The 22,738-nt window shown below is 41.5% G+C and overlaps 1 protein-coding gene across 2 annotated transcripts in view; it reads left to right on the top strand.

Annotated features, from left to right (window-relative positions):
* LOC128694425 (organic cation transporter protein) overlaps positions 1-21,922 on the top strand; it is an 81,056-nt gene extending 59,134 nt beyond the window's left edge. The window contains exons 7-14 of one of the 2 annotated variants that reach the window (XM_070097961.1): positions 2,861-3,006; positions 4,076-4,244; positions 9,049-9,196; positions 9,837-9,931; positions 14,908-15,167; positions 17,479-17,663; positions 18,115-18,260; positions 21,434-21,922. In XM_070097961.1, coding sequence (XP_069954062.1) covers positions 2,861-3,006; positions 4,076-4,244; positions 9,049-9,196; positions 9,837-9,931; positions 14,908-15,167; positions 17,479-17,663; positions 18,115-18,260; positions 21,434-21,482 — 1,198 coding nt within the window. In that variant the 3' untranslated portion in view covers positions 21,483-21,922. The remainder of the gene's footprint in view (positions 1-2,860; positions 3,007-4,075; positions 4,245-9,048; positions 9,197-9,836; positions 9,932-14,907; positions 15,168-17,478; positions 17,664-18,114; positions 18,261-21,433) is intronic. The other variant, XM_070097962.1, reaches the window with a different exon arrangement.
* The last annotated feature ends 816 nt before the right edge of the window (positions 21,923-22,738 follow it).

The raw sequence follows: 22,738 nt of genomic DNA, 5'->3' as shown, positions 1-22,738 counted from the left end.
CCTCTTCCTTGGATCAAGACTGACAACCTCAGTGGCGTTATATGGCACTAGCGAGTTTAGAGCTTTTCTATGAATGTAATAGTGATTTTTTTTCTCCTACGTACAGTCAGTAAAAAGGTACCTACAGCCGGTAGAAAGGTACCTACAGTCAATATAAAGGCGCCTACAGTCAGTAGAGAGGTACCTACAGTCAGTAGAAAGGTACCTACAGTCAGTAGAAAGGCGCCTACAGTCAGTAGAGAGGTACCTACAGTCAGTAGAAAGGTACCTGCACTCAGTAGAAAGGCACCTACTGTCAGTAGAAAGGTACCTACAGTCTGTAGAAAGGCACCTACAGTCAGTAGAAAGGCACCTACTCCCGGTAGAAAGGTTCCTACAGTCAGTAGAAAGGTACCTACAGTCAAAAGAAAGGTATCTACAGTCAGTAGAAAGGCACCTACAGTCAGTAGAAAGGTACCTACAGTCAGTAGAAAGGTACCTACAGTCAGTTGAAAGGTACCTACAGTTAGTAGAAGGGTACCTACAGTAGGTAGAAAGGTACCTACAATCAACAGAAAGGTACCTAATGTCAGTAGAAAGTACCTACAGCCAGTAGAAAGGTACCTACAGTCAATAGACGGGTACCTACAGTCAGTAGAAAAGTACGTAGTCAAAGATACAGGTACCTACAGTCAATAGAAAGGTACCTACAATCAATAGAAAGATACCTACAGTCAATAGAAAGGTACCTACAGTCAATAGAAAGGTACCTACAGTCAATAGAAAGGTGCCTTCAGTCAATAGTAAAGTACCTACGGTCACTAGAAAGGTACCTACAGTCAAAAGAAAGGTACCTACAGTCAATAGTAAGGTACCTACGGTCAATGGAAAGGTACCTACAGTCAATAGAAAGGTACCTACAGTCATTAGAAAAGTACTTACAGTCAATAGAAAGGTACCTACAGTCAATAGAAAGGTACCTACAGTCAATAGTAAGGTACCTACGGTCAATAGAAAGGTACCTACAGTCAATAGAAAGGTACCTACAGTCAATAGAAAGGTACCTACAGTCAATAGAAAGGTACCTCCCCATCCTCATTCTTGTCATCCCTCTTAAAGCATAATCAAAACAAACTGGTAGACAGATACTCGCAGAAAATTTTCATATAGACTAAATTTGGTTTCAAAGCCGCAACAAAACTTCTTCCAGAGCGAAGGAAAATGTATTGTGAGGAGAGACTAAAAGAAAAGAAAAGTAACGATATTGAAAGAGAAAAAGACAAGGAGTGGAATAATCTCAGTGTACAAGGAAGACAATAAGAGACAATGATGGTGTAAAAGATACTAAGAGATAATGATAGTGTACCAGATACTAAGAGCCAAAGGAGAATTAGGAAACGCTACTTAAGTATGTCTGGCAAAAATTGTAACAACACACTAGTAATCAACTCGATGATAGGAGGGTTCGACCCCCTGGCAAGCTGGTCCTGAAACTAGCAAGCCAGTCTTTATAATTATAATGGAACGTAGTCTACGAAGCTTTGTCCTGCACTTAAAACGGGATTTTCTTAGGAAGAAAGCAGGCTTAGTAAGCATATCTGGGAGCTGAATACCGGCGTGAACGTGGAGTCAGCATGCCCTATAACAGGGCACTCTATCAAAAGTAGTTGGACAATTAGAGTGACATGGCACTCCTCACAGAGTGACGCAGGTCGCCCCTCTCAGTGAGATGGTCATGAGTGTATTTCATGTGACCATCGCCGAGTCGTGAGCGTTCTCTTTACTACAAGCGACAACGACAGAAACACACTCAGAATTCTCTTTACAACAAGGGACTACAGAAACACACCGAGTTTCTTTACTACAAACGACAACAACAGAAACACACAGATAGTTCTCTTTATTACAAGCAACAACGACAGAAGCCCACCGCGAGTACCTTTACTACAAGCGACAACGACATAAATACACCCATAAATCTATAGACTGGGAAAGGTAGGCGGGAGGATGCAGAAGGGGGACATATTTCAGCCAAATTACCAGAGCTTCTGCAGATTCGGACAAAATGAGGAAATAATAAATGACAGCAATTTTGGTGAAAAAACTAATCATTGAAAACTCGCATTTTCTTTTCACTTGAAGCCTCGCGTATACCATGTAAATTTTTATTTGTTCGATATATGCAATACATTCGAACACAATATACATCAGCATAGTTTGTATGTGAACTTTGAGATGAGGATGGTGAGCGATAGTGAGAAAATGATCTCCAACTCCTGCTATGACCACAAGAATTAGTTTGGCCTATTACAGTGTACATTCCTTCCGATTCCTTAATTCAGTCAGTATTAAGAGTTAGATCCGCCTCAACAGAATCAGTTACAAGTCGAAATGTATCTTGACGTTCCATGTGTTATTCTTTGTTTTTAGATGTACTTGGCTACCTTGATGTATATTTTATCAACCTATCAACCTTGAATATATTCTATTAACCTTGAGTATATTTTGTCAACCTTGAGTATATTTTATCAACCTTGAATGTATTCTATTAACCTTGAATATATTTTATTAACCTTGAGTATATTTTGTCAACCTTGAATGTATTCTATTAACCTTGAATATATTCTATTAACCTTGAGTATATTTTGTCAACCTTGAATGTATTCTATTAACCTTGAATATATTTTATTAACCTTGAGTATATTTTACCAATATAACGCTGTCACGTAAGCATTTGAAAATACGCTTTGTGGCTCTGGGCGCAGGAATAGTAACATGTGGCCATGGGCAAACATGTGGCCATGGGCAAACTTGTGGCCATGGGCAAACATGACTCGCAAGCACACCAGTTCTTACGAAGTCTCTGTGCGTGTTGTTACAGGTATGGTCGAAAAGTGGTGGTGGTGGTATCAATGGGACTCTTCTCTCTCATCTCCTTGGTTCTGACCTTCGTCACCAACTACCAGGTCATCCTAGCTCTTCGCTTCTTCATGGGAGCTCTGTCGTCAGCTACTCTCTACATGCTGTGTAAATATTTCGTCTGCCTTGATTTGCATTATATGTTAATGAGTGATGTACCTAAAAATACACGTTATGGAACAGTTCATCAGGACAACGTTTCGCTCTGTGTGGATCTTCATCAAGTCATGATGACGAAACCTTGCTTGTGGTTCAAGACACCTGCTATACAAAGTGCGTAACGTTGTCCCAGTGATAGCTGGCTCTCTACCATGTGTGTCTAAGTCTTCGTACCTCTCTGTAATACTCATATACAACCTTAAACTTGATCAACATAATTTTTCGACATGTATCGTAGCGTATATCAACGTCTCTGTAATAAATCAGTCACCAATATCAGGATTCATTTCCGGAAAACTACAGGAATGAAACCTGATGATGGCGAGGGATTTATCGTCGAAACTTTGAAATGCTCTTCAGTAAATGTCCTAAGAAGTTCTCCTAATATAATAATAATAATAATCTTAATTCCTACAAGTACATGTACAAGGTATACAGGCCTAGTTGACATCAATGACATACTATTATATGGAAAGCCCCTTGTTATTCAGAATATTTCAGGCAAATTAGGTCAATTTTGTCCCCAGGATGAGACTCACACCAGTCGACTAACACCCAGGTACCTATTGTACAGATGAGTGAAAAGGGACAGCAGGTGTCTTACGGTAAGACGTCCTAATGTTTCCACTTGTAACTGGAGTGTGAGTTGTGTGCACTACCTCGTGCCTTGAGTATATTTTACACGTTTCCTTACACCTGTTGTCCTGTTCACCTAGCAGCAAATAGGTACCTGGGTGTTAGTCGACTGGTGTGGGTCGCATCCTGGGGGACAAGATTGAGGACCCCAATGGAAATAAGTTAGACAGTCCTCGATGACGCACTGACTTTCTTGGGTTATCCTGGGTGGCTAACCCTTCGAGGTTAAAAATCCGAACGAACTCTTATCTTATCTTATCAATCCAGCTGCAGGACACCTTAGTCTCTCCCACCAGACAAAATTGTAATTCTCAACGGTAATTGAGAGATATGTTTGTATATGTGTTTGTGTATATATATACAAACGTGTGTTTGTTTACAGCTATGGAGGTATGTGAGGTGAAGCAGAGGTCGGTGGTGGGAGTGGTGCTAGGCCTACCGTGGGCCATAGGAACTATGTGTTGGGGAGCCTTGGCCTACGGCATCAGAGACTGGAGATGGTTACAAGCCATCTCTTCCTTCCCCTTCCTCATTATCATCCCAGTTCTATTGTGAGTACACTTATAGTGTATGTACACTGATATCAACACTTCAAGACACACTCACACATACACACACACACACACACACACACACACACACACACACACACACACACACACACACACACACACACACACACACACACACACACACACACACTAGTTTGGAACCCACACCTAGCCAAGCACGTAAAGAAACTAGAGAAAGTGCAAAGGTTTGCAACAAGACTATTCCCAGAGCTAAGGGGTATGTCATACGAGGAGAGGTTAAGGAAAATCAACCTGACGACACTGGCGGACAGGAGAGATAGGGGGGGACATGATAACGACATACAAAATACTGAGAGGAATTGACAAGGTGGACAAAGACAGGATGTTCCAGAGATGGGACACAGTAACAAGGGGACACAGTTGGAAGTTGAAGATACAGATGAATCACAGGGATGTTAGGAAGTATTTCTTTAGCCACAGAGCAGTCAGGAAGTGGAATAGTTTGGGAAGCGATGTAGTGGGGGCAGGATCCATACATAGCTTTAAGCAGAGGTATGATAAAGCTCACGGTTCAGGGACCAGTGAAGAGGCAGGGCCAGAAGCTAGGACTCGACCCCTGCAACCTCAACTAGGTGACTACACACACACACACACACACACACACACACACACACACACACACACACACACACACACACACACACACACACACACACATATATATATATATATATATATATATATATATATATATATATATATATATATATATATATAAATATATATATATACATATATATATATATATATATATATATATATATATATATATATATATATATATATATATATATATATATATATATATTCTCGCTTACCATGAGGCAGGCCAGTACAACATGGGTTCGAATCCTTGGATAGCGCAGTGTTGTTATTGATCAATACCACTCATTCGTGGTTACAATATATATATATATATATAGATATATATATATATATATATATATATATATATATATATATATATATATATATATATATATATATATATATGTATGTATGTATGTAATATACATATATATATATATATATATATATATATATATATATATATATATATATATATATATATATATATATATATATATATATATATATACATATATATATATATATATATATATATATATATATATATATATATATATATATAATGTGTGTGTGTGTGTGTGTGTACTCACCTATTTGTGGTTGCAGGGGTCGAGTCTTAGCTCCTGGCCCCGCCTCTTCACTGATTGCTACTAGGTCCTTTCTCTCCCTGCTCCATGAGCTTTATCATACCTCGTCTTAAAACTATGTATGGTTCCCGCCTCCACTACGTCACTTTCTAGGCTATTCCACGGCCTGACTACTCTGTGACTGAAGAAATACTTCCTAACATCCCTTTGATTCATCTGAGTCTTCAACTTCCAATTGTGACCTCTTGTTTCTGTGTCCCATCTCTGGAACATCCCGTCTTTTGTCCACCTTGTCTATTCCGCGCAGTATTTTATATGTCGTTATCATGTCTCCCCTGACCCTCATGTCCTCCAGTGTCGTCAGGGCGATTTCCCTCAACCTTTCTTCGTAGGACAATCCCCTTAGCTCTGGTACTAGTCTTGTTTCAAACCTTTGCACTTTCTCTAATTTATTGACGTGCTTGACTAGATGTGGATTCCAAACTGGTGCTGCATACTCCAGTATGGGCCTGACGTAAATGGTATACAGAGTCTTGAAAGATTCCTTACTGAGGTATCGGAACGCTATCCGTAGGTTTGCCAGACGCCCATATGCTGCAGCAGTTATCTGATTGATGTGCGCCTCAGGAGATGTGCTCGGTGTTATACTCACCCCCAGATCTTTTTCCTTGAGTGAGGTTTGCAGTCTTTGGCCATCTAAACTATATTGTGTCTGCGGTCTTCTTTGCCCTTCCCCAATCTTCATGACTTTGCATTTGGCAGGGTTAAACTCAAGGAGCCAGTTGCTGAACCAGGCTTGTAGCCTGTCCAGGTCCCTTTGTAGTCCTGCCTGATCCTCGTTCGATTTGATTCTTCTCATTAACTTCACATCATCTGCAAACAAGGACACTTCTGAGTCTATCCCTTCCGTTATGTCATTCACATATACCAAAAACAACACAGGTCCTAGGACTGACCCCTGTGGAACCCCGCTTATCACAGGCGCCCACTCTGACACCTCGTGATGTACCATGACTCGTTGTTGCCTCCCTGTCAGGTATTCTCTGATCCATTGCAGTGCCTTTCCTGTTATGTGTGCCTGATCCTCTAGCTTTTGCAGTAACCTCTTGTGAGGAATTGTGTCGAAGGCCTTCTTGCAGTCCAAGAAAATGCAGTCGATCCACCCCTCTCTCTCTTGTCTTACTTCTGTCACCTTGTCATAAAACTCTAGTAGGTTTGTGACACAGGAATTCTTTCCAGGTGCTCCACCACTCTCCTCCTGATGATCTTCTCCATGACTTTGCATACTATACACGTTAGTGACACAGGTCTGTAGTTTAATGCCTCATGTCTGTTTCCCTTTTTAAAAATTGGGACTACATTTGCCATCTTCCATACCTCAGGGAGTTGCCCAGTTTCAATGGATGTGTTGAAGATCTTTGTTAATGGCACACACAGCATCTCTGCTCCTTCTCTAAGGATCCATGGAGAGATGTTGTCTGGTCCCACTGCCTTTGAGGTGTCAAGTTCACATAGCAGCTTCTTCACCTACTCCTTGGTGATGTGTAACTCGTCCAGCATTTGTTGGTGTACCTCCCTGTTCTGAATTCCTGGAGACCTACTGGTTACCACTGTAAATACTTCTTTAAATCTCGTGTTGAGCTCTTCACATACCTCTCGGTCGTTTCTTGTGAATTCCCCATCACCCTTCCTCAGTCTGATTACCTGGTTCTTGACTGTTGTTTTCCTCCTGATGTGGCTGTACAACAGCTTCGGGTCAGACTTGACTTTCGATGCTATGTCATATTTATACTGTCGCTGAGCCTCCCTTCTTATCTGTGCATATTCGTTTCTGGCTCTTCGGCTAATCTCTTTACCTTTTTCATTCTCTAGTACACCTAGTTTTTGCCTCCCTACACCTTTGGGTGAACCAAGGACTCGTTCTGTTCTTCCCATTATTTCTGTTTCCCTTGGAACAAACCTCTCCTCTGCCTCCTTGCATTTTGTTGTCACATAGTCCATCATTTCTTGTACTGGTTTTCTTGACAGTTCTCTCTCCCACTGAATGTCTTGCAGGAAGTTCCTCATGCCTGAGTAGTTCCCCCTTTTGTAGTTTGGTTTTCCCATCCTATTCCTGCTACTCTCTCCACTTGGAGCTCAGCTATGTAGTCAAAGAATAGAACTATATGATCACTAGCTCCTAGGGGCCTTTCATACATGATATCCTTGATGTCCGAACTACTCAAGGTGAATACAAGGTCCAGTCTTGCTGGATCATCCTCACCTCTCTCTCTGGTAGTGTCTCTAACATGTTGATGCATGAGGTTTTCCAGTACCACATCCATCATCTTGGCTCTCCATGTTTTGGGACCCCTATTGTGCTCCAGGTTTTCCCAGTCAATCTCCTTGTGATTGAAATCACCCATAACTAGTAACTTTGCTCATCCCATGTGAGCTCTTCTGGCCACCTCGGCTAGTGTGTCGACCATTGCTCTGTTTCTCTCATCGTATACTTCTCTTGGCCTCCTGCAGTTCTGTGGTGGGTTGTACATTACTGCAATTATCACCTTATGTCCCTCAGACTGGATTGTTCCTACTAAGTAGTCCCTTTCGCCTGTGCCATCCATTCCTTCCATTTTCTCAAAACCCCACTGGTTTTTAATGACCAGTGCAACTCCTCCTCCCCCTCTCCTCCCTCTGCCTTTCCTGAGGATTTGATATCCGGGTGGAAAGATTGCATCTGTTATCATTCTGGTGAGTCTTGTTTCTGTGAGTGCTATTATGTACTCACCTAGTTGAGGTTGCGAGGGTCGAGTCCGAGCTCCTGTGTGTGTGTGTTTGTGTGTGTGTGTGTGTGTGTGTGTGTGTGTGTGTGTGTGTGTGTGTGTGTGTGTGTGTGTGTATGTGTGTGTGTACTCACCTATTTGTGGTTGCAGGGGTCGAGTCTTAGCTCCTGGCCCCGCCTCTTCGCCGGTTGCTACTGGGTCCTCTCTCTCCCCGCTCCATGAGGTTTATCAAACCTCGTCTTAAAACTGTGTATGATTCCTGCCTCCACTACGTCATTTTCTAGGCTATTCCACTGCCTTACAACTCTATGACTGAAGAAATACTTCCTACTATCTCTCTGACTCATTTGTGTCTTCAACTTCCAATTGTGGCCTGTGTGTGTGTGTGTGTGTGTGTGTGTGTGTGTGTGTGTGCTTAACAATTTGCAGACAGGTGAAGTTGGATGATAGCTCTAGGGAGCTTGCAATGTTGCAGAGATGAGAAGAAAGTCCAAGTAGTTTCGTTCAGCGGAACAATTCGAGCTAGAATCACTCCCCTGAACGAAACTAATTGGGTTTCCTACTCATCTCTGCAACACTGCAAGCTCCTTACGATGTCTTTGCAACACGAAAGGGCTAGTGATATCATTCAACTCCCTCTATGGTTGTTTTACATCTTGTATCGCTTACTCACACTCCAACAACACGTTCATTATAAAAATCACCTTCTACCATGCACTCCTACATAGTATTATGTAGGTACCTATTTAATTATATTCATAATATATGCCAGGAAATTAGGTACTATAACAAGTATCACTTTCCTTCCCTCACCATCAGTCAAATTAATGAATCACCACGTTGGCTAATCGTGCGAGGGAGACACCAGCAGGCACTGCATGTGTTGCATAGAGCAGCCAGACTCAATAAGGCCACCCTGCCTCCTGAAGACCAGCTTTGCAAGATGATGAACGACATCCAGGCTGAGGTACTCTTCTGCACTCTTGTTAAATCAGCTTTTATTGAACAGCGTTACTCAGCTGCTTGGTGCAGCTAACCCGGTGGAATTGATCAAGTTTGTTGTGCAACGTGATTTATTTTTCTACAATGTGGAGTGGAAGCCTGGTTACGAGGGTCGAGTGTGTGTCTGCCTCGCTGTTAGTGGACGGAGGATCGAGCCTTCATCCGTGCTGCTGACTGGCCCTCGCGAGGTTTAGCGCTTCACGTAAATGTAATAAAAATATATTTCAAACTAACCTAGAAGTGAGGATCAAAACTGAGCAACGTTTCGGTCAGTCCTGAACCAATAACAAATCAGTCCAGAATTGATCCAGTCCTGGGATTCACCATCTACTGGACGCCTCTGATATCTTGACTAGTTGTAAATGATTTCATGAATATTTTTGCGACTCGTTCATCATCAAATGCTCTGTCTCTAAGTTCTGAAACAATGATCCATGAATCCTCTGTAGACTGACACTGATCCAACATTTTCATCCTCCCACAGCAATGCTGTACGACCCTGAGAATTAAACACTTATTTCACAGTATAAAAATTAATAACAACAATAATAATGATGATGCCAGTAATAATAATAATTATAATAATAATAATAATCCCTTGACAGGCTGAGATGGCTAATACTAAATCTACGAGAAAGGGTAAGCAAGTCTTGGACGAGCACAGGCGCTGGTTTACCTTCCCTACACCTGCACTCTTCAGGTACACGTATTTCACTCTTGTTGTGGTGATGTTGCTGCCACAGAAGCAACGTCTGTGTAGCTATGGTCCTCTTACCATAGATACAATGCTGTTCTCAAAAATAAGATGCTGTTCTTGTGGCTATGATACTGTTCTCTTATGTAATGGACTTTTGTTATGTATGCATATGTCCTTCTATAGGCTTGTTGCTGTAGATATAGTTTTGTTGCTATATATATATATATATATATATATATATATATATATATATATATATATATATATATATATATATATATATATATATATATATATATATTATATATATATATTATATAGATGGGGTCCACCTCTGGTGTAAATTGTGGGACCCACAGCCTCGGAGAAGTGGATAAAAAGGCTTCAAGGAAGAATATTTGGATTTCTTCCTGAAGCCGTTTGAATATTCCACTTCCCCTACCACCCCATCTTTTAATATATATTTTTTTTTTACCAATAGGAATATTTTATTACATAATATGGTACAGAAGATTTAAGAGATACATTGTTGATATAAAGGTGGCATATACGGTACATGTTGTTACGTGTGTATCACCGATTATAAGGCGAAAATCTCATCCAGCTCCTCAGAGCTGGGGCGTGTGCCCAAAATACAGCAGGCATTACCCCTTTGAACAGCCGCACTGAGCCGCTGGAACAGAAAACTAGCTGCCCTGGGATCCTTAGTTACCCTGATGAGTCTTTTTCCCAGCTCCTTAAGGAATTTAGTTGCACTCTTTCCCCATGAGCCAAGGGTCTCTGAGCCTATTACCTGGAGTTTACCTGGAGAGTATGGGAACAAACATATAATGATGGGCAAGTTCTCCATATTTTCTAGACTTTTGGGACTCCCTGAAGCTGGCAGCTGCCCCTCCTTCCTCCTTGGTGTATTGGAGATAGGTATCAGCCAAGGTAGATGCACTTGTATAGTCCCACACCACCTGCTTCCCATCTGTCCAGGCTTGAAGGGTGATACCATCTGGACGCTTCTGGCTGCCATCAGATCTGCATAGTTGGGGTGGCTCCCTTACTGCTGGGCATCCAGCTGTTGTGAGGCTCCTCTTGATAATGTTATTAACCTCCTCATGTCTTGCAATCTTTCCCTCGGATTTACGGCACACAAGACCATGGTACCCGAATCGGTCTGCTGCTTCACTGCTACAAATACACCTGTGTTCGGCGAGAATAGGGGCGGCAAGTCGAAGGGCAACACCGATGCGGATGGTCTGTGGGTCGAGGCGTGTGCCAAGGCTGGAGTTGGGAATAGCCAACAGAAAGTCCCCAGCATGAGGGGCTCTCACTGCCAGGAGGTGGGCTCTATCCTTCCCTGACACACTCTGAAGCATTTTCCATTATTGGACCATCCCAGTGCGATTGTTTGTAGTTGTTGGGGGGAGCAGGTCTGGTTTCAGAGCCCGTTAGATTATCCCAGATCATTGCTCCGTCAATGAATTTTTGGTCCTGGACTCCAATCTTGTCCCTAAGATGTTCAGGGAGAATCGCTGCTACAAGCTCTCTGGATGCAATACATGAGGACAGAAAAGCAGGTAACGCAATCTGTGATGACTTGTGGACACCAATGCCTCCTAGTCTGACTGGAAGTGTAGCTTGGTTCCACTGCCCGTCGTCTAGAGTAAGGTTAAGTACTTTCGTAAAAATCTGCCTCAGAATACTGTCATATTCGTGCAGTATAGGGTTATCATATGAAGGTGCACATCTTAGGAAACATGTCAACCTGGGCAGACTCAAGCACTTTGTGAGAAGGTACAAGGCATCATGGGTGTCCAGATTGCCTATTCGTTGTTCCATTCTCCTTAACTCTTCCAATTTCTTCCTGAGAATTGTGTCAATGGCATTGCTTCCCAGAGGTGCTCCTAGCAAGACACTATTTGTGGGGGCAATGACTGCTGCTCCTGGTAGTTTTGATCTCACTGCATTTATCACTTGTTGACTGACTGAGATGATTTCACATTTGGATGGATTCAGGACGAGACCCATTTCCTGTCCCCGTGTCATTACCTGTGTAAGGTCATGTAGGAGGGACTCCTTTGTACCTGCTAGTGTGCCATCATCTAGGAACCACATGTTTAGCTCGCTGGTCAGTCTGACTGTGATTTCCCTAACTGCTATACAGAAGAGAAATGGTGCAAGAGGATCTCCTTGTTGGACACCCTCCGATGATGTGATTTCATGCTCTCCAAAGAGAAGCATTGATTCCTTGCTATACCCAGCTGAAACAAAAGGGAAGAGACCAGGGAAATGTTCTTGTACTGCTGCTAATACCACGTCTCTTTTCAGGAGATTGAACGCATTCTTGAAATCTAATTTTATCACTGCATTGTCCTCAGGCAGGTTGTTGATATACGCCCTTGTTGCATGAACCGCTGCTTCACTTCCTTGAGAGACCCCAAAGCCAAGCTGGTTTGGTTGAAGCATCATGGCTGCCTCTGCACGAATACTTCGGACAGCAGCTTTGGATACGAGGCGGCGTGACGTGTTGCCTACTGCAATTGGCCGAATTCCTCCATCCTTCTTTTTAAGTGCACAAAGTGTTGCACCAAAAAAGAAAGGTCTAATTTCATCAGGAATCAGACCAGCCAAGGAATTGTTGACGAACCTTGTGATCTCTGAAAGGAATGTCTCTGAAATTTCCCCAATAACTGGATTAACCATTTCCTTTAAATGCTGTGGCCTTATTCCAGTGTAACCCCCAGCAGAGCCAGATGGGAACGACATTATTGCTTTGTAAATGTCTGAGTCTTCCACAATCAATGGTTCCATAGTGGGGACAGAGGTGTTGGAACTGTTGGTGCCACTGGTTTCCCTGGCAGGGTGCTTTCCTCTAAGTGCTTCAGCTGTGTCAGCATCCCTGGGAGCAACTGTATCTTCACTGGTAATAATTCTGATTGCCCCCACTGTGTTGCCCTCTTCAATTTTCTTGCTCACCTGGACTCTGACTTTTTCACTGTCAGTAGAGTGAGTGGGGGTTCTGCCTCTCCCTTTTTTGTGTTGACGGGGAAGGCGAATGAGGTTATCAACTCTAGGAAAATCTCTTAAGGATTTAATTATCATTGAAGCTAGCCTCTTTTCCCTTCTTTCCGGCACAGCTAAGCAGACATTGCCAAAAAGTAGCAAGTTGTGCCATGCCTTGATGGTTGGTGGAGCATTTAAGATAGTGGAACCATCGTTTACTTTTTTCAGCTCTGTAAGTTTCCCAGCTGCGTGTGGACGGGCTGCTTTGGGAATATGTGTGAGTGTCCTCGTACCTGTTGCTTTAATTGCTTCCAAGAGATTGTCTGATGAGATGAAATCTGTTGGAGTGGGTTCAGGTGCCTGAGGTGGCTCTGGATCATCACTTTCCACAGGAGGACATCCTGAACCAGGGCAGCTACCGTGTTTGCGGAGGAAACCATTAGAGTTGAGACAACGAAGCTGTAAGCATGACCGACACTTGCCTCTCCTAGTATTGCCAGCCGTGCCATTTCCCTGGCTGCTTGCTTCCTCCTGGTTGGCATCCATCTGCTAGACTAGACAATAGGAGTGGAATATGACATGCTGGGTGGGTATGGTGCGTGGAAGATAGTGAACTTGACCGTGGTGGCCTGGTGGAGTTTGAGGGGCTGGGAGGGGAAGGGGAAAACTTCCCCTGGGAATTAGGTGGGGGAGGCGCAGGTTGTTGAGTGGGGTTATCCTGGGTAGTACAATACACATGGACTTGCACACTATATATTGTTCACACTGTCTTACAATACACATAACTTTATTTGTTTCCCATGTACGCTATGAACAATGCGGGTATGGGCACTGCTGAACCAATGTGTTCACTCACCATCTAGTTACACATCCCACCTCTTCCACCCACCCCCGTGACGTGGGGGTGGATGCACTGACTGGTCACTCCTCGTTAACATTAATTTCACATTGTTTTTCCATAACATATGCCTCTAAATAGTCCATGCATCGACACAATCATTTCCAAGTTAACTGGAAGCATGGTGCATGGTGCTGGATATAGATGTTTTTATAAGAGCTTTTCGAGGTCTGTATGTACGATAATCTTGGCCGGTACTCATACACAGTGTAGGCCTTATACTCCCCCACCCCTCCACTGCCGTCTTCCTCACTACCACCACTCACCAACATTCACAAACTGCACAACTCTTCCACAATTTACCTTGAAACGGTGCACTGAAATGAAGCTCCCGCTTCACACACGGAGGGCCCGGGTTCGATTCCCGGCGGGTGGAAATTCCGACACGTTTCCTTACACCTATTGTCCTGTTCACCTAGCAGCAAATAGGTACCTGGGTGTTAGTCGACTGGTGTGGGTCGCATCCTGGGGGACAAGATTAAGGACCCCAATGGAAATAAGTTAGACAGTCCTCGATGACGAACTGACTTTCTTGGGTTATCCTGGGTGGCTAACCCTCCGGGGTTAAAAATCCGAACGAAATCTTATCTTATCTTATCTTATTCACAATAAGTCCTGTTGAGTCTTAACCTGGTCAGCCTCGTTGATCCGGAGTTATAATTGAAAATCCCGCATCTAGCCCGCCACACGTCTTGCCCTGCCAGCGCATGCTACAGCCATAGGCTTATTTAAAATGTTTTTATTTTTCGTTTATTTTCAGACAATTGTGTTTTAGGTTTTTCCCATTTATAGTCTCCTAGTTCCGGTCTTTTTTAGATTACTTCCTTTATGTTAGTAAAGGTTCCTGCCTACATCTGTAGGCTTGTTACTCTACCCCAGTGGAAATAAGTCACTCTGTCTGACTTTTTTGGGTTATCCTAGGTTCTCTACACATATGCTGCTATGTATGATAATTCTATGTAACTGTATTTGTGTATACCTGAATAAACTTACTTACTTACCTATAATCTTGCTGTCCTCTCCATATTCCTGTTTCCAAAGCTCTATTCCTTTAGCCACAGCTATAAACATGTTCTTGCTTTTCCAGCACGGCGAAGATAAGACAGATCACCATTGTGATGAGCCTCAACATCTTCAGCTGCTCCTTGGTGTACTGTGGATTGAGCCTCAGTGGCAACGCATACAGCTCTGACCCCTTCCTCTACGTCGTCATTGGAGGTCTGATGGAGGTACCTGGGTACACACTCAGCGCTCCCATTATCTCCCGCTGGGGCAGGAAGAAGCCTATCATAATTGGCTGGTTCGTCAGCGGTGCTTCCATTCTTTCTCTCGTCTTTATACCCAAAGGTTAGTAGCAGCATGTGGTTCATAAGATTAATGCAATAGCTTACGACTGATCTACCTTGCCACTGATCTTAAATACTTCTAATTGCCCTGGAACAAGCGTCAGGTTATATGTACTCATCTAAATATTTGAGTACCTTCCGACTACAAGACATACTGTCTTATGACTCACGAAATCGTAATGACACGATTACAAACAAACCATATCAGGTATCCCTTTGGGGATACCTGATATGGATGATTGAGAAACATTGAAAACTCGCGTTTTTATAATGCTTTTAGTGACCCCTTAAAAACTTTGTCAGAGCTGCCACACTTTATCCTCAGTGTATATTTTCCTCTACCATTAACTTCCTCCAACACTATCATGTATAACTTTAGAATGCTTTATCCAGGTGCCCTCAAATTTTCAACCGTGATCAGCTATTACTAGATAAACGTTTGTGGAGAAATTAACAAGTGAAGGCGCTCCTCTGATCATTGTTGTATAGACCATTCCTGAAAATGATTTCCACGAAATAACTTTGGAAAGCCTTTTCCGATCAGCTTCAACAAGAAAGAGGTTGGTGTCGTTAACGGAGTGTGTAGGAGCCATTCTGTCATTTTTGATCTCAAAAAAGGCATAGTAATATTTTACATTATATAAGTGGATTATGCTTCATTTACTATAATGTAGGTCAGCTTACTAACCAGTGTAAATTGTCACACCCCTTGCCTTGGCAGAGAGGTGTTAGAAATGTGGAAGACTCCTGGTGCCGGATGTCACACGTCTCATTGTTCGAGAAGTCTACCATTTGTGTGATAACTGTAGGCGTCAGGTCTTAACACACGTTTTATACATCTCATGGTGGGGAAGGGGGGTTGAACCCCAAAATCTGGAGTTTAGTCGAGTGCTTTAAGGACCACATAAGCTCTAAGAAACAGCTAAAGGAAGAGATTCTGGCGGAGATCTGGCCTGTGTGCAGAGCTCTGGGCAAGAGATTCGGGCAGAGCTGCTGAGCTGCTGCCTGTGTGCAGAGTTCTGGGAGAGGGCTGCTAGAGTCTCTGGAGGAGACTGTTGAAGACACTGGGCTTGGAGCACTGCTCCAAGCTCCTAATTTACACTGGTTAATTAGGTCTTCCTTTTGACCTCACAAGCACAGTTCACCTACATGACAGCACGAGAGTGCCTTGACACTGGTGAGGGGCTCTTGATTCAAGGAGTTAACTTGCCCTTCTCTTGATTTTATCGAGTTTGAATGCCTCCCATTCTGCAGATGCTATATGACCCCTACGGGTTTAGCACTTTCTTCTGACTGAAACAAAAACTATTGTGAACGGCATCAGTCTCTAACTACTGGTCCATCATGTGCAATGAATAAAACGTTTCGCCTGGAAAAGGCTGTGCAAGTGTAGATTTTGTTGGATTCCGTGCAGTGACTGGAGAATGCATCTTCTGGTCGGCTTGAAACTTTCAGTGCTGATGTGTTTTCCTCAAAAGAAACTTTCTCTTGAGTTTAATCCGTGTCAGTTTTAATTTTCCAATTTCATTTATCAAATTGGTTTCTGTGAAATATTTGAAGAATGTCTCTTCTGTTTAGAAATAAGTCACAGCTGTTGACTTTATTTAGTTATCACAACTTAAATCTACTTTTAATGAACCTTCAGCATCCTGGTGTCCTCAATAACACTGTAAAAAACATTGTGTTATGTATAAAAAAAACTTTAATAAAAATTAATTACTTGCTTAAAAGTTGGTCATTCTTGGAGAAAAGTTTGGATTAATTTTGGCTTGTATAGGTAACAATACGATTTTTTTTTTTAGGACATTGGAAAAAGTGGTATACTCATTATGTCATAATTTTAATGTTGCATCCGATTCACTTCAGCCTTTCAACACTGATAATGTAATAAATACAACTTCTAAGCTGCTTCAAGCTTAATTTTCCGGTGCATTTTAGAATGGTCTCGGGTGCACTGAGGTACAGGGGACCAGGGTTATGGGACACAGTTCTTGGACCGAGCAGCGACCGAAGTATATTTATTTGGCACAGTGTTTCACCCACGAGATGATTTTTTCAGGCACTCAAAAAGGGTGCACTCATGGGTGACACGTTGTACCAGTAAAGGACTTCACTGAAACTACTTTCTTGAAGAATACAAGATACTGTAACATGGCTGGAACAGCTCACAAAAAAAAAAAACTTACGAGAAGTGTTGACTTTCATGTCTTAGTAATTGTTAACTTTCTTTTCCAATGTGTGTTTTGTTGCGAACTGATGTCTGTTTTACCACATGTTGGCATCTCACCTACAGTTTGCAACCACTGCTTCAGATATCTCGTGGCTGGTGATGGTGCTGGCCATGATCGGCAAACTGGCCATCAGTGGCGTCTTCATGGTCGTTTTCGTCTATGAGGCTGAACTCCTGCCGACGGAGGTGCGACTCCAGGGCGTCGCTGTCATCTTCGTGGCCGGCCAGATCGCCGCCACCTGTTCTCCCTACTTAGCCGACTTCCTGGTGAATATTTCAACTTCGTGACTTTGTTTAATAGTCACAGTAAATCCTAAACTCGTAGGGGAAGTCACACAGTGCTAAGAAAATGGGAGGTAATCAGGTATATACTTGAGAAACCGGAGAGGAGCACTCATTTCTCTAATTAAGAACCCTGCACCAGTATCAAGGAACCCTCTTTGAAGGGAATAAATTAATAGATTCTGTCTGAAGGGAACCAGTCAAAAGATAAATTCTGAGAGGAACCAGTCAGTATATAGATTCATTTTGAAAGGAACTAGTCGATGGATTAAATCTCTAAGGTAGCAGTAAATGGACTGATGCTGAGAGGAACCAGTGAATAGATTAATTATGTGACGAACCAGTTCAGAGACTCGTTTTGAAATGAAGCATTCAGTAGCCAGACTCACTCTAGGCACGCTAAACTAGCAGGAAGGTAATACCTACCCACCGACAGAGTCCACTGGTACCCTGGCTGCCCTCAGTCATCTTCGGGGTCAGCTCCTTCGTCGCTGGCTTCTCCTTATTCAACCTGCCGGAGACGCGGGGTATGGCGCTGCCGGACACCATCAGTGACCTCGAGGAACTCTACAAACAGAACAAGTGAGAGTTCCACATGTCTTGTGTGTTTTGTGGGAGGGAGAGACGGGAGTTGAACCAGCCTTTCATTTTGTGTAGACTTTGGATTATTATTATTATTATTATTATTATTATTATTATTATTATTATTATTATTATTTTTATTATTATTATTATTATTATTATGGGGAAACACTAAACCCGTAGGGGTCATACAGAGCTTGGGATATGGCAGATAATAAGATCTAATTTAAGGAAAGACAGTAGCTTCAACAATTCCTTGGATCAAGTCCCCTCACCTTGAGAGGAAGATTGGCTAATGAAATAAAAACGAAGGGAGACTGGGCAGTGTGGCTACAGTACTATGTACTTTGATGAAGAGTGCTGTGGGCTGAAAAATAATATTTGTGTGCTATACATACATACATACATATATATATATATATATATATATATATATATATATATATATATATATATATATATATATATATATATATATATATATATATATATATATGATGGGTAGGCTTCAGGATGTACATGTTTATAGAGAGGCAACTGATATATCGGATCATTATTTAGTTGTAGCTACAGTTACAGTAAGAGGTAGATGGGATAAGAGGAAAATGGCAACAAGTAAGGGGGAGGTAAGGGTGCATAAACTAAGGGAGGAGGAAGTTCGGGTGAGATATAAACAACAACTATTGGCAGAAAGGTGGGCTGGTGCAAGTATGAGTAGTGGGGGGGTTGAAGAGGGTTGGAATAGTTTTAAAATTGCAGTATTAGAATGTGGGGCAGAAGTTTGTGGTTATAGGAGGGTGGGGGCAGGAGGAAAGAGGAGTGATTGGTGGAATGATGAAGTAAAGGGTGTGATAAAAGAGAAAAAGGTAGCTTCTGAGAGGTTTTTACAAAGCAGAAGTGTTATAAGAAGAGTAGAGTATATGGAGAGTAAAAGAAAGGTGAAGAGAGTGGTGAGAGAGTGTAAAAGGAGAGCAGATGATAGGGTGGGAGAGGCACTGTCAAGAAATTTTGCAGAAAATAAGAAAAAAATTTGGAATGAGATAAACAAGGTAAGAAAACCTAGAGAACAAATGGATTTGTCAGTTAAAAACAGAGTAGGGGAGTTAGTGGATGGGGAGATGGAGGTATTGGGTAGATGGTGGAAATATTTTGAGAAACTTTTAAATGTTAATGAAGAAAGGGAGGCGATAATTTCATGCACTGGCCAGGGAGGTATACCATCTTTTAGGAGTGAAGAGGAACAGGATGTGAGTGTGGGGGAGGTACGTGAGGCATTACGTAGAATGAAAGGGGGTAAAGCAGTTGGAACTGATGGGATCATGACAGAAATGTTAAAAGCAGGTAGAGGATATAGTGTTGGAGTGGTTGGTATTTTTGTTTAATAAATGTATGAAAGAGGGGAAGGTACCTAGGGATTGGCAGAGAGCATGTATAGTCCCTTTATTTAAAGGGAAGGGGGACAAAAGAGATTGTAAAAATTATAGAGGAATAAGTTTAATAAGTATACCAGGAAAAGTGTACGGTAGGGTTATCATTGAAAGAATTAGAGATAAGACAGAATGTAGGATTGCGGATGAGCAAGGAGGGTTTAGAGTGGGTAGGGGATGTGTAGATCAAGTGTTTACATTGAAGCATATATGTGAGCAGTATTTAGATAAAGGTAGGGAAGTTTTTATTGCATTTATGGATTTAGAAAAGGCATATGATAGAGTGGATAGGGACGCAATGTGGCAGATGTTGCAAGTATATGGAATAGGTGGTAAGTTACTAAATGTTGTAAAGAGTTTTTATGAGGATAGTGAGGCTCAGGTTAGGGTGTATAGAAGAGAGGGAGACTACTTCCCGGTAAAAGTAGGTCTTAGACAGGGATGTGTAATGTCACCATGGTTCTTTAATATATTTATAGATGGGGTTGCAAAAGCAGTAAATGCTAAGGTGTTAGGGAGAGGGGTGGGATTAAATTATGGGGAATCAAATACAAAACGGGAGTTGACACAGTTACTTTTTGCTGATGATACTGTGCTTATGGGAGATTCTAAAGAAAAATTGCAATGGTTAGTAGACGACTTTGGGAGGGTGTTTAAAGGTAGAAAGTTGAAAATGAACATAGATTAGAGTAAGGTTATAAGGATATCAAATGATTTAGATAAAGAAAAACTGGATATCACATTGGAGAGAGGGAGTATGGAAGAAGTGAATGTTTTCAGATATTTGGGAGTTGACTTGCCAGCGGAATGATTTATGAAGGATGAGGTTAATCATAGAATTGATGAAGGAAAAAAGGTGAGTGGTGCGTTGAAGTATATGTGGAGACAAAAACGTTATCCATAGAGAAAGAGAAGGGAATGTACGAAAGTATAGTGGTACCAACACTTTTATATGGGTGTGAAGCTTGGGTTGTGAATGCTGCAGCGAGGAGGTGGTTGGAGGCAGTGGGGATGTCCTATCTAAGGGCAATGTGCGGTGTGAATATTATGCAGAAAATTCGGAGTGTGGAAATTAGGAGGAGGTGTGGAGTTAATAAAAGTATTAGTCAGAGGGCAGAAGAGGGGTTATTGAGGTGGTTTGGTCATTTAGAGAGAATGGATCAAAGTAGAATGACCTGGAGAGCGTATAAATCTGTAGGGGAAGAAAGGCGGGGTAGGGGTCGTCCTCGACAAGGTTGGAGGGAGGGGGTAAAGGAGGTTTTGTGGGTGAGGGGCTTGGACTTCCAGCAAACATGTGTGAGCGTGTAGGAGTGTGAGCAGGGCAATATTTAGTGAAGGGATTCAGGGAAACCGGTTATTTTTATATAGCCGGACTTGAGTCCTGGAAATGGGAAGTACAATGCCTGCACTCTAAAGGAGGGGTTTTGGGATATTGGCAGTTTGGAGGGATATGTTATATATCTTCATATATATGCTTCTAAACTGTTGTATCTGGGCGCCTCTGCAAAGACAATGATTATGTGAGAGTGAGGTGAAAGTGTTGAATGATGATGAAAGTATTTTCTTTTTGGGGATTTTCTTTCTTTTTGGGTCACCCTGCCTCGGTGGGAGACGGCCGACTTGTTGAAAAAATAACACACACACACATACACACATACATATATATATATATATATATATATATATATATATATATATATATATATATATATATATATATATATAACGTAGATTGTTGTATTTCAGGTTTAGCGAGACGAAGAAAGAAGAGGAGTTGGAGAAGTTACAAACTTAGACACCTCATCATTCTTTACTCTCATGTAATGATAGTTGTCACTGCTTCTATAGACAATATATCATGAGCTTCTCTGGACGAAGCTTGTTATGTTCCTGTGAACACTAATATGTTTTTTTATGAATAAAATTAATATATTACTGTGAACACAACTATTTTCTGTTTGGTCAAATTTATCATTGTTCTGCTGTATGAAGCTTTGTCTCCGCCTCTGGACAAAATTAACTTAATGTTTGTCAATGAAACTTAATCTCTTCTCCTGGACAAAATTTGACATGGCTCCTTTTGGACAAAACTTCCATTTCTTACGGACGAAACTCAACCTGATTCCTTTAGACAAGACTTAATCTCGTCTGACAGACAAAACTGTGAACATCATGTAACTTAATGAGACATTAAGTCCTTTTATACAGTACAAAAAATAAAGTATTCTCACCCATCTTGTTGCTTTCATAAGCCCATGCTGCTACAACAGCATTTTAAAACAAACAGAAATGCTGAAAGATGATCGGAAAATATTGAAAATTCTCATATATGTAGTAATGTTAAATTTTCTGAGTTAAGTGAACCCTTAAATACTGCACGGCGTGATGCCAGAGCCGGTCATCTGGGAGATACAGTTTTCTCGGAACATCTAAGGTTTTCGTTTATAACTTCAGAACGTCTTATCCAATCGGCTTCAAATTTCAAACCCTGGACAGCTATTACTAATTGAAGGTTCGTAGAGTAGTTGACATATCCAGGTGGTCTCTGATCAATTTTATATAGAATATTCCCAAAAATTATTTCCACAAGATTGCTTTAAAGATCCTATTTTTAATACACGGGAATTGACACTGTTGGTATCTGGGTATTAAAACTGATACCAAGGTAATACGTAGCGTCTTACCCAGATATTAAAATTCTTAATATCTGATTTGCCAAATCTCAAAACCCACGAATTAAATCGTTTTTTACATCACGAGTATTAAAACTGCAAACGTACAGACATATCTATATATATATATATATATATATATATATGTATATATATATATCTTGATTATATATATATATATATATATATATATATATATATATATATATATATTATATATTATTGTCTTAGAACTTCATAACAACTCTTCAATATTCCTTTTGCTCTCACTGAGGCAGATGAGGCTGGGTTTTTCAGATATGAGTATACTTTTCGCGGGTCGCTCACTGACTGAAACACATAGTAGTTATTATGGTGGGGATAAAAAAAATATATATTT

This window comes from Cherax quadricarinatus, chromosome 60 (assembly GCF_038502225.1).
Source record: "Cherax quadricarinatus isolate ZL_2023a chromosome 60, ASM3850222v1, whole genome shotgun sequence".
Taxonomy (NCBI): Eukaryota; Metazoa; Arthropoda; class Malacostraca; order Decapoda; family Parastacidae; genus Cherax; species Cherax quadricarinatus.
Note: the sequence above shows the minus strand (reverse complement) of the source record. Positions and strands in the feature narration are given on the sequence as shown.